Genomic DNA, 11039 nt, shown 5'->3' with positions numbered 1-11039 from the left:
AATATTAAGATAATAAAAAATAATATTTTTTTATATTTTTTTTAAAAATAATATATTATTATAATATTCTACTATTTACCGTACAGGTGAACAGTAGAATACGGTGTAAGTGTATAAAAAAGTGTAAGAATAATATTTTTTTCGTTTTTATAATATGGTAGAGATACAATTCAATGCATATATTACTAGAATAAGGAGTGATAATGATACATAATTTGTTAATTCAACTATGCGGAATTATTTCAACAAAAGAAATTTGACAAGAATCCTCCTATGTTACAACATCACAACAAAGTGTGCAAGTAAAATGCAAGCACTAATATATATTGAATGTATCTAATAAGGTTTCAAGCAAATATTCCAATATATTTTTGGGAACACTCACATCATTAACAAGACAAATAAAAAATCAAAGAATCACTCCACATGAGAGGCTCTTTGAAAAGCCACCCACATTCAACCACTAGATAATAATTCATTGTTTATTCTATGTAGGAACAAACATTAAACAAACAAGTTTGATTCAAGAACAAATAGGTACCTCTGTATGGGATGGATACCCACGAGGACAAAAAAGATGGATGGCAAGTTTTACGAACATGAGCTGCCATATATGACACTTGAGAGAAATGATGCAATTACATTACTAAAAAATACATTTCATGATGTAACAATATCAAAAAATACATAAACCCCCGCATGAACATAAACGAGTCATTCAAACTCTTGAAGTAAAGCTTATCCCATTGCTAGTTTATTGATTTATGTATTTTCTCCCAAATACCAAGTTTGTCTTGCAACTATCACTAGCAATGAAGAATCGTGAAGTTATGAAGGCGGTGCAGAAACATGAATGACAATAAGCCATGACACAAGTTACATACTCGTTAGTCTGATGGCTAATGATTTTGTTGAGAAAGGATGTCATAGACAATTTTCAAGTATACAAGATATGTGTTAGAAAAATTGATACTGATAGAAGAGAAAGAAGAAAAGCTCAAATGTATATTGTATTGATGAAAATGGATATTATAAAATGATAAAGATCACCTTCTAGTGAGGTGGTTACATCTATAAAATAGAAACATGTCAACAAAATGCAAACTTTTACCATCAAATTAAAACTATACCTCAAAGTTTACCCATATCATAGAAGCACAAACATCAGAACCGTTATAGACGAAACAAATAAACCATCCAAATTTGATGTGTGTCTTGGAAGTTGCGTTAATACCAAGAAAAATCTCCGCCACTAAACAAAAACAGTTCTGCGGTTCAGCATTATATGTAATGGGAATTTTTCAATATATCATATATCTTTTTTATACACTACACAAAAATACACGAGTATCTTCCAATTTTTGAAGATAGATCTTCTCGGATGCACCTATTGTTTACCAGTTTATTCGTTTTTAGTCCTATCTCAATGTTATGAAAAATATATTTTTTAAAAATTTCTAAAAATACATTTCTGAAATCGATTTGAAAAAAAAATAAAAAAAAGATGAAAGATATCTAACAAAATTTGAATTTCACAAGAAAAATGAATGCATATCATCATATATATATATATATATATATATATATATATATATATATATATATATATTTATCTTGTTACACTTTGACACTAAATTGAGTAAAGGTGCCATAACATAATCTAGACTCCTTATCCATTAAATTGAAATTCTACTTACCACTCAAAGGGAGACTCGCAGAACATAATACAAATATGTATTGTCGACTTTTACATCAAAACTGAGGAGACTTAGACATAAATTTTTGCCGGATATCAAATAAAAGATATACAAGTGTTGAATGCTAACTAACCCGTATATCTATTTTTATTCATGATGTCAAGAAATCTGATCATAAATGCTTTGGTTTTGTGACGAAATTGAAGACTTAAGACATAAATTTTTACTTTTTTTTGTTCGGCGGATTTCGGATATATATCTCAAAAAAATTCAAAAATACATTTCCAAAATAAATCTATTATCTATTATAATATATTAAAACTGAAACATTAACTATTCTTTTGACAATTCATTCTTTTACTTGTCACATCATTAAAGATATGACGTGGCACTCTTCAAATTATAAAATTATATAGATTAAAATACATGTATTTTCATATTCCATAAGTCATCTCTAATATTTCTCTAACTAAAATTCATACAAATTCATATATACCTATTGATTTACCTCCTTTGAACTTGCATTTCACTCATAATTACATACATGTACAAATTGTGCATTCATAATACATCAAAACATATATTATTATAAGTAGGGGTGTGCAAAAAAACCGGTTATCCATAATCAAATTGGTATCCAAATTGATCCACTTTAAAAAAAACCAAACCAAATGCTAAAATAAAAATTTGGGTATCCATTTTGTTATCCAAATATAAACCGTTACCCATTATAAAAATTTGATTTTGTTATTGGTATCCAAATTTTACTATGCGTTAAATTTTTATATTCGTATGTTTTCATGTTTTATCACATTATAAATCAATTTTATATTTTAAAATTTTTAAAATTTTATAAAAAAATTATTTTAAAAATAAAAATCAGATTTTTTTTTCTTTTCACCAAAAATATTATATTTGGATTTTTTTTTCGAAAAAATTATATTTGATATTTTTTTTCAAATAAAATTATTATTTTTTTCTAAATAAAAAAGATATTTTTTATCAAAATATTTTGTATATTTTTCAGTAAAAAAAATAAATTTATTTTCAGAATATAATTTTATTAGTTTCAATTTTTTTTATATTTTTTTTTCTTTTTTCTGAATATTTGTTATTTTTTTTCTAATTTTTTTTTTATGTTTTTTAAATTTTAAAAGAAAAAATATTTTAAAACCTCATAAAATTTGTTTATAAACAATTATGAGAGATTTTAGAAATTTGAACAATTTTTTTGATGAATTATTTATTTTATGAACAATTATGATTTATAGAGATATGATTCATAATTATTTTATTTTATGACCGTTTTTATGTAACACATCATACTTTGGGATTGTTTTTAATCGAGATATTATTTGTGGTGATCATAAAAGTCAAGTTTAAAGTAATTTTTTAAAATAAATATTTTTTTATATAAAATAATTTTATAATTAATGAAAATAAAAAACTTAGTTAAAAGAAAATAAAATTATTTTTGATATAAAATTGATTTTTTAAAAATATAGTTTTAAAAACTATTTTTTTTATAAAATTGGTTTTGAAATTAATTTTTTTAAGAAAATAAAAAATTGATTTTAAAATTGATTTAAAACTGTTTTTTTTTAACTATTTTTTTTTTTGAAAAACCGGTTTAAAATCGAACCGATCCACTTATAAACCGATTTCTAAAAAATAAATTGGTTTTATAAAAATGGTTTTAAGAACCAAACCGAACCATATATATGGTTCAATTTGATTTGATTCATGATCTGATCCATGCACACCTCTAATTATAAATTATATATGTCTACAAATTGTTTATCAACCATATATCAAAACTCAAATATTAAAATTTCACTCTATTTTTTATTACACACACTTATTCTCCAAAAAAAAATACTAAGTTAATTAATTTTTAAACAAATCGATAGAAAAATTATTATAAGAATACAATTTATTTTGTTTTTCCTATACTAATCATTATGTTTATTTTTTTCGTACCTAGATGTTTATCAATATTTTTCAAAACAAGTGCAATATATAATAATTTACTCCATAAAAAATTATGCATAAAATACATTTATTCAAAATATTCATTTGTATCTATCAATCTTAAAACTATAATAACAACGCAAAAAATACATTATAATATTTAAGATAAAAGAATACTTTCAAACAAACAAACAAATCCTTCAATTTTTAAAAAATATAATTATGAATTATAACTCTGATTACATGGTACACACTTAAATTCAAATAGTAAATCTCATTACAATACTAAAAAATATCATCAAACAATACTTTTAAATTTAACTTAGAATTTTGAAATAGACAAACATCAAATTATTTGTCAAATATTATTATGAATTATAATTGCATATACATATATTACAAAAATAAACTATAAATTTCCAACTATTATTCATAATTCTTTACATATAATTTATATTTTAAAATTAAATTTTTATTTCTTATTTGCATTTTTATGACTCAAACATATTTCTTATCTCTTAAATTTTTACTTTCTCTTTATTTTATCTTATTCATCTTATCGTCTCAATTATAACTCTTTTATACTAAACAAAATCGAAATCAATATTTTAAAATACTACTTAAAAATCTCATTTTATCCCCCGAACATCGGGCGGGTATCAACCTAGTTTATTCATAAAATTGGGACGTGACTAAAAACAAATGAAATGTGTGTTTGGAGTGCGTCCGAAAATGTATCTCCAAAATCTATGAGATCTTTTAATATTTTTCGAGATGTGTAAGTAAGATATAAGATGCATTAAGAAATTCTCTCACACAATTCCATTAAAAAAAAACAAAAGACAATTGCAACAAACATCTTCCTCATGCAACAACACTCAAAATATTCTGCAAGCGTTAATCCATAAGTTCATAGAAGTGTTACATCTTGATCACCATAGACCAAAAAAAAATCCCCAACAACAAAGAAGTAACAAGTCACTAAAGCTTACCTTCAAAGTGCATTATCCTTCAAGAATACAAACTTCCAATTACCTGTCATACCATTTTTTATTATTATGGACCAAGTATGATAATAAAGTAAGCCTTTTTAGAAAACATTAAATCACATAGTTGCATTAATCTTGAGCAGACATTGTGCTCGAGCAGTCATGTGAGAACAAATTCATTGGGGGATAAGCTCACCAAATGAAAGAAATGATGCCTTTGAAATCTGAGCATCCATAGCAATAAACAACACCGTGCCAGATTGGTGATAACCAACCCTTTCTCTGTGTTCCTTTTTTTAATGCAAATTTCAACACAACAGAACTACACAAATAGTTTGGGGGAAATCTGGATATTCTTGTAAATCCAACTAGCTTCCAATTTAACATTCATCAAACTCGACAATTAGAATATCTAAAAGAAATGAAATAGGAATGAACAAGATGATTAACATGAATTACAGCATCAATGCCATGATTTTCTGCTAAGGAGCTTGCGAAGCCTATTAAGCAGAACCAAAACTCAATGATCTTGTGAAGTCTCTCAAGCAGAATTGAATCAATCTTCAACACAGTATGTGAAATATGAAACCTCCAAGATTGATACGAAGAACCAAAAGTTACATAGAATTATGAAGAATCGATCTGCAAAATATAGGCCGTGAAATTTGTAATCAAGATTACAATTCCAAACACTTGAATCAGAATTGGAATCATGAGAATCACAAAACAGAATCGGAAGGAGAATTACAAATTTAAATGAACAAGAATCTAAGACGAAAGCAAGCAAAATCGGTAGATCGAACTAAAGAAAAACAAAAACGCAATCACAATCTAGTCGAGACAAAATTGGGAAGAAATTTGACGACACCATAAATTGAACGAAATTGAGATGAACCGGACTAGAAATTGTGCTTTGAATCAAAAACATGACATATGAATACAAAATCAGAATGGAATCAGAATGAACCACTCCAAATTTGAAGGAGAAATCGTTGTATCAGATGCGAAAATCAAGAGGAGAAACGAGAAATGATGCAGATCAGGAAAATAAAACTTGAATGAAATCAATGATAGGAAAATGAAAAATGAAGAAAGGAATGCAACAGATCCTTCAAGGTGGATACCATATTTAAGAAACATAGCATGCATCCATAGAAGAGAAGGAAGAAAAGCTCAAATGTGTATTGTATTGATGAAAGTGAATATTACAAAATGATAAAAGTTACCTTCTAATGTGGTTACATCTATAAATAACCACTACTAAGCACCCATTACTACTTGGAAGTAATATATCTCCAATACTATGTGCAATATCCCTCACACTACCCCCTCCATAATCGTCATTCCAATGTTATATTAAATGATTTTGTCCATTATACTCATACATTATCAATTATTTCATGCTTACATTTATGAAAAACTAGAATAAATGAGTGAGTGGAGTGATCAAAGGTAAGTGTATATTTCAAATTTCTTATAAATCAAGGGTATTTATCATCTTTTTTTTTTTTGGGTTCAAACATATTTCTTAATTTGTGCAAGGCAACATTAATATTTACTTATTAATCAAAGGTATTTCAAAGAGGAAGAAAATATGTGTCCTAACAAAACCATAATCTTTTTGTTACACGTGATTATTTAACTTAAAAAAATAAATAAATACATCATTGAACTACACCTGCTTATTAGTTGCATTAATGTACATCTTCGACTCTGATGCACCTGCTTATTAGTTGCTTTAATGGACATCTTAGACTCGGTCTTTGTTTTTATACATGTCAACAAATCTTTGTTACTACTCTGTCTTTGGTATTGAACTTTGTTTTTGGGCATTTTCAACCTCAAGCTTTCGCAACATTGATGAACTCAGCTTAGTCTCACCTGAATCTCCGGAGACCAAATCTACAACTTCAATCTGCACAAATCCATCAATAAATATCTCTAATGTGTGACAAAGTATTTTGAGAAGTATAAACATATTTTCTTTTAACTTTTTTAATGTAAGAAATAACAACTAAACAAAATAAACAGTAAATTAAAACCTTCAACTGTGAAAGGCCTCTCTCAGCTCTTTTTCTGTTCACAGCCAACCCACCAGGTAAAGTCTCTTTGCTATAAGAGAACCAATTCCACAGTTAGTAACCAAATAACTCTATATATAGAGTTGCATATCATTTGTTTATACTGTAACTATAATCTAAAAGATGTCACAAAATCATAACAATCGACAGAAAAAGAAGATAAGATATCCTGCTCAGGTCTAGTTCTAGGGTGATTCCTTGTTAAAGGACCAAACCGAAGTCCTCTTCAAAATGGCATGCTAGATCAGGTTAGCCGATATGTTTTCCTTTAGAGATGACCCATTATATCATTTCATCTTTAATTTGAACTATTTTTTTTCTTGAGTAACAAATCAATTAGAGAAACTAGTGTCCCTTTCCCACAACTAAGATCAAACATCTGGCTAATTTTGCTACCAAAGAAGACTTCAATTATCATGAAACACCAATATCACAACAGCTGTTAGGAATGAAATGTCTGGTCACAAGTTAAATTTTATAATGTCTATTCATACCACTATCCAATACAGTACAGACAAGTATGCTATATAACAAACCTCACAATCACAGCTTCCAATTTTTCATCAACAATGGAAGGGCCATATGGATCTGTAATTGGTATAGCTTGCACTTCCAACTCTGGCTTAATAGACTGCATGTTAGACCAAACTCATAGTCACAACTTAAATGATAAAAAATATAATAAATCTTGCAATAATAATCACTATATACAATTGGCGGAATACAGTTGGATGCAGATTAGTATGTCGTTTATCATCACACATATGCACCAAATAGAAACTAACAATAAAAAATTCTGCAACCTCAGGCTTAAAACTATGTCAATTGAAATATTTGTTGTCAGACAGATGTTCAAAGATGTGTATAAATATACATCCATGTCAATGTTTTGTTCAAACTAAACTACAAAAAATGCAGAGGATTCTTCTTTTTCATGTATCATGAATTTAGAACACAGCGAAAAATCGGAATTGCTTGGACTCGAACCTTTATGAAAGTTTTGACATTTTGTATCCTCGTCTCAATTGGTTGTATGAGTTCAGCAAACTGCATAAGTGCAAAAAGGATTATATCACAAAATCGCAATTGCAAATCTAAACATGAAAAGAAAACACGCTGAGAATACAATGACTCCTTTATATGTAAGAACCCACAGGCCATAAGATTGTCAGATAGAAATATAGCTATTGATGTCGTATTGCTAAGTAAGTTAACAGGATCAAAAGGCTTTAGCTTTAGGCAGCTTCTATATCATTTATTAAGGATATCTTCAGATAAAAGTTATATCACTGATTTTTAAGAGCTAAACATTTCAAACATTGAACCTGCAGTATTCAATAATTTTCCCCATTTAGGTAACAAAGTAAGCTTAATTGTTTGAAATTTTGCAAACAGATATCTAAAGATTATCCCTAGTTTTGACTTCAAAATATTCTTATACGTGATTTAATCTGCTTTGACTACTCCCAACCACAATAATCTAAAATAAATTTAACATACTTTGAACAAAATATAGTAAAAAAAGACCTCAGCAAGAGATTTATGAGAGTTAAAGATGAAAGCAAAGTTCAGATTTCATACTAGTAATTTCATTGTTGTTTTAACTCTCACAACACAAACTAACGACCAAGTCTTGGTATACAACATATTTCCGGAATAACAATCCACAATACAAAATCTAAATGACCAAATCAAACAACATAATAGGCTTGAACCAGTTGAGCTAAGGGTTGAAAGAAGTTGGAAGTCCAGGGTTCCTATGAAGCATAGACTCTGACACAGACATGGACACTCCGACACCGCTATGTATATGATTATATTTGAGCTTCATTTATCCCTCTATCATTAAAAGAATTAAAAATATTCTAATCAAAATTAATATTTTTAATTCTTCATTGATATCATGGTTTCAAAAACATTTTTAACCCTTTTAGAAGTGTATGTGATTTGGACAAAAAAATGTATAAGGTGTGATGAAGCAAAAAGAAAAACAATTTCTTTTTGAAAATCTTGTTTGAATTGTGTGACATGAGTGTCACACCGGTGTCGGACACCGATTCAACAAGTGTCTGAAACATATAAAAAAAACCATTTTTTGGCGACACTTGTTTGACTTTTCCGACACTTGTCTGACTTTTCTGACACGTGTCATACGGATGTCATACAAGTGTCGGACACCACGACACACCTACACCTAGAGGTGGCCGTGCTTCATAGCAGGGTTCAAGTCCCGGAAAGGATGTAAATATGATACCAACAAGTAACTGCTAACAATCCGGCCTAACGATATACTAATCCTGATACCAATCTCACCACCATCTAGCAGCAGGACCCAATCGAAGCCAGAGCTATGTATGGATTGGCCTAATACATGAATTGTTCCCCTGAGGAATTCGAAACTGAGACCTAGATAACACGCTTTTGGGTCCCAAACCTTGGCTGCCATGCCCTTGGGGTTTAAGAACCAACAATTATCGCTATCATTTGCAATATAATTAGCAATTACTAGTAATAGACAAGGAAAGTATTGAATCCACATAAAAAAGAATTAAGAAGAAAATATATATAGTTTGTTATGATATGTGTAGAATTGGGGGAAAAAAGGAACCTGTTTCTTTACAAGCATAGGACCATCGCAAACTCCAATGACAACACGGTTCTTCGCCAACTGAGCAGAAGCCTATGTAGAAATTCAACCTTAGGGTTAGAATCTGAATATATAAAATGGAAATTGAAAAGTGAAAAAAAGTAAAGGAAGCAGAGACGGTGAGAAAGAGGCGATGGCCGTCATGCAATCGGTCAAAGGTGCCACCATTGACAACAGCTTCGTAGGTATTGGGCGGAGAGAGATTGGGAACCACCATGGGATCATCTTGAACCGCCATAGTCACTTCTCAAGGTTCCAGTCAAAGGAAGTGTGTAAGCAAGAGCGGTGAATGTGATATGATAACTCTCGTGTATGAATATGGTGGAGCGGATTTATCACTCAATGCTAAAATAATTAAATTAGATTTAATTGCACTTTTTAATTCCTTCTTTAATTATATGTTTGAGTCATTTTTTAATAAAACCGTGCACAGTATGATTTAGTTTACTGTTTATATTTTGTAAATCAAATTAAATTAAATCAAATCAAATTATGTTACAGCATAAACTTCATTTATTTTATATCTAATTCAAAATTCAAAATTCAAATCTATTATGTGTTGGCCTTACAAATATTCTCTTACTCACACTTATAAATTTTCTCAAATCTCACATAGTAGTATCGCGCATTCTTCTTATTTTCTTTTCCATATAGGTCTCATTTCTTCTATTATAATCTCTCATCTTTTATGTTCTTTCTTTTTCATTTTCTCATTTTTATGTTACTGTTTTCTCTTTCAATTATGTTTTATCGCATCTTTCTTCTCTAATCTTGCATCTCTTTTGTTCTTTCTTTTTCATCGTCTATAATATCTCATCTCCTCCGTTTTTTGTTTTTTATTATAATATTTTTTTTATATTGTTTTATGCTACTATTTTATATTTTTTATTTCACTTTTATCTAATCTGAATTTTGTATATTGAATGAGAAGTGTTTGTCTTAATATGATGAGTTTTGTTGTTATTTGATAATGTATGAATGACTAAACATAAAGTTATGTTGTTCGTTATAGGTGTATGTATGACTTAATAAAAATCTTGTAAAAAATCGAACTAACAAAACCAACTCAAACCGCATTGGTTTGGTTTGGTTTGGTTTCATTTCTAAAAGTCAATCAAACCAAACTGAACCACATATTTTTCTCTCTTGTGGTTCGGATGATTTTTAGCGTCAAAATCATCCAAATCGCACCGCGAACACCCCTAAACTCAGGCGTAGCTTTTTGTCTTTCATAGAAACCCCTTAATACTTAAGGTTAAGGGCTTCAGAGACCTAATTTGCTACACTAATTTTTCTCTATGTGTCAATCTTACTGAGACACCTACTAACCAAAATGTTATTTTGATTCAACATATCATTATTATTGATATGTTAATGATAAAATAGTTACACTAAAAAAATCAATTCAAAATGATTGGATTCACTACCATTTCGAATGTTAATTTGTTTGGATTTATGAAATCGGTCAGAAAAGGGTATGGGATATTAAGGATGTTCAAAACCAAATCAACTCAAAAGAAAACCGAAAATCAAACCAAACCAAAACTAGAAAAAAAAAACGCATTTGATTCGGATGTCTTTGGGCCATTTTTTAACAAAATTGTGATGTTTGGTTTGGTTAGCGATTTGTATTTTCCAAACTAAACTAAACCAA

General features: G+C 28.7%; 1 protein-coding gene across 1 annotated transcript; it reads right to left on the bottom strand.

The window, feature by feature from the left end:
- Window positions 1–6211: 6211 nt before the first annotated feature.
- Window positions 6212–9743, bottom strand: LOC127120228 (phosphopantetheine adenylyltransferase). The gene is made up of 6 exons (XM_051050639.1): window positions 9504–9743; window positions 9347–9418; window positions 7726–7785; window positions 7275–7369; window positions 6700–6769; window positions 6212–6572 (listed from the first exon to the last, which is right to left on the bottom strand). Exons 1-6 carry the CDS (start codon window positions 9621–9623, stop codon window positions 6453–6455), a joined length of 537 nt encoding a protein of 178 aa, XP_050906596.1. The 5' UTR covers window positions 9624–9743; the 3' UTR covers window positions 6212–6452.
- Between the last annotated feature and the right edge of the window lie 1296 nt (window positions 9744–11039).

This window comes from Lathyrus oleraceus, chromosome 2 (genome assembly GCF_024323335.1).
Source record: "Lathyrus oleraceus cultivar Zhongwan6 chromosome 2, CAAS_Psat_ZW6_1.0, whole genome shotgun sequence".
NCBI classification, from domain to species: domain Eukaryota; kingdom Viridiplantae; phylum Streptophyta; class Magnoliopsida; order Fabales; family Fabaceae; genus Lathyrus; species Lathyrus oleraceus.
This window is presented reverse-complemented; position numbering and strand designations above follow the sequence as displayed.

Bases quoted from the DNA above. Each gene is read 5' to 3' on its own strand.
- LOC127120228 (XM_051050639.1), bottom strand. From the start codon at position 9,623: ATGGCGGTTCAAGATGATCCCATGGTGGTTCCCAATCTCTCTCCGCCC. The intron at 7,786-9,346 runs GTTCCTTTTTTC...GCACTTATGCAG, and splicing joins CTATGCTTGTAAAGAAACAG to TTTGCTGAACTCATACAACC. The intron at 6,573-6,699 runs GTTTTAATTTAC...GGATTTGTGCAG, and splicing joins GAGGCCTTTCACAGTTGAAG to ATTGAAGTTGTAGATTTGGT.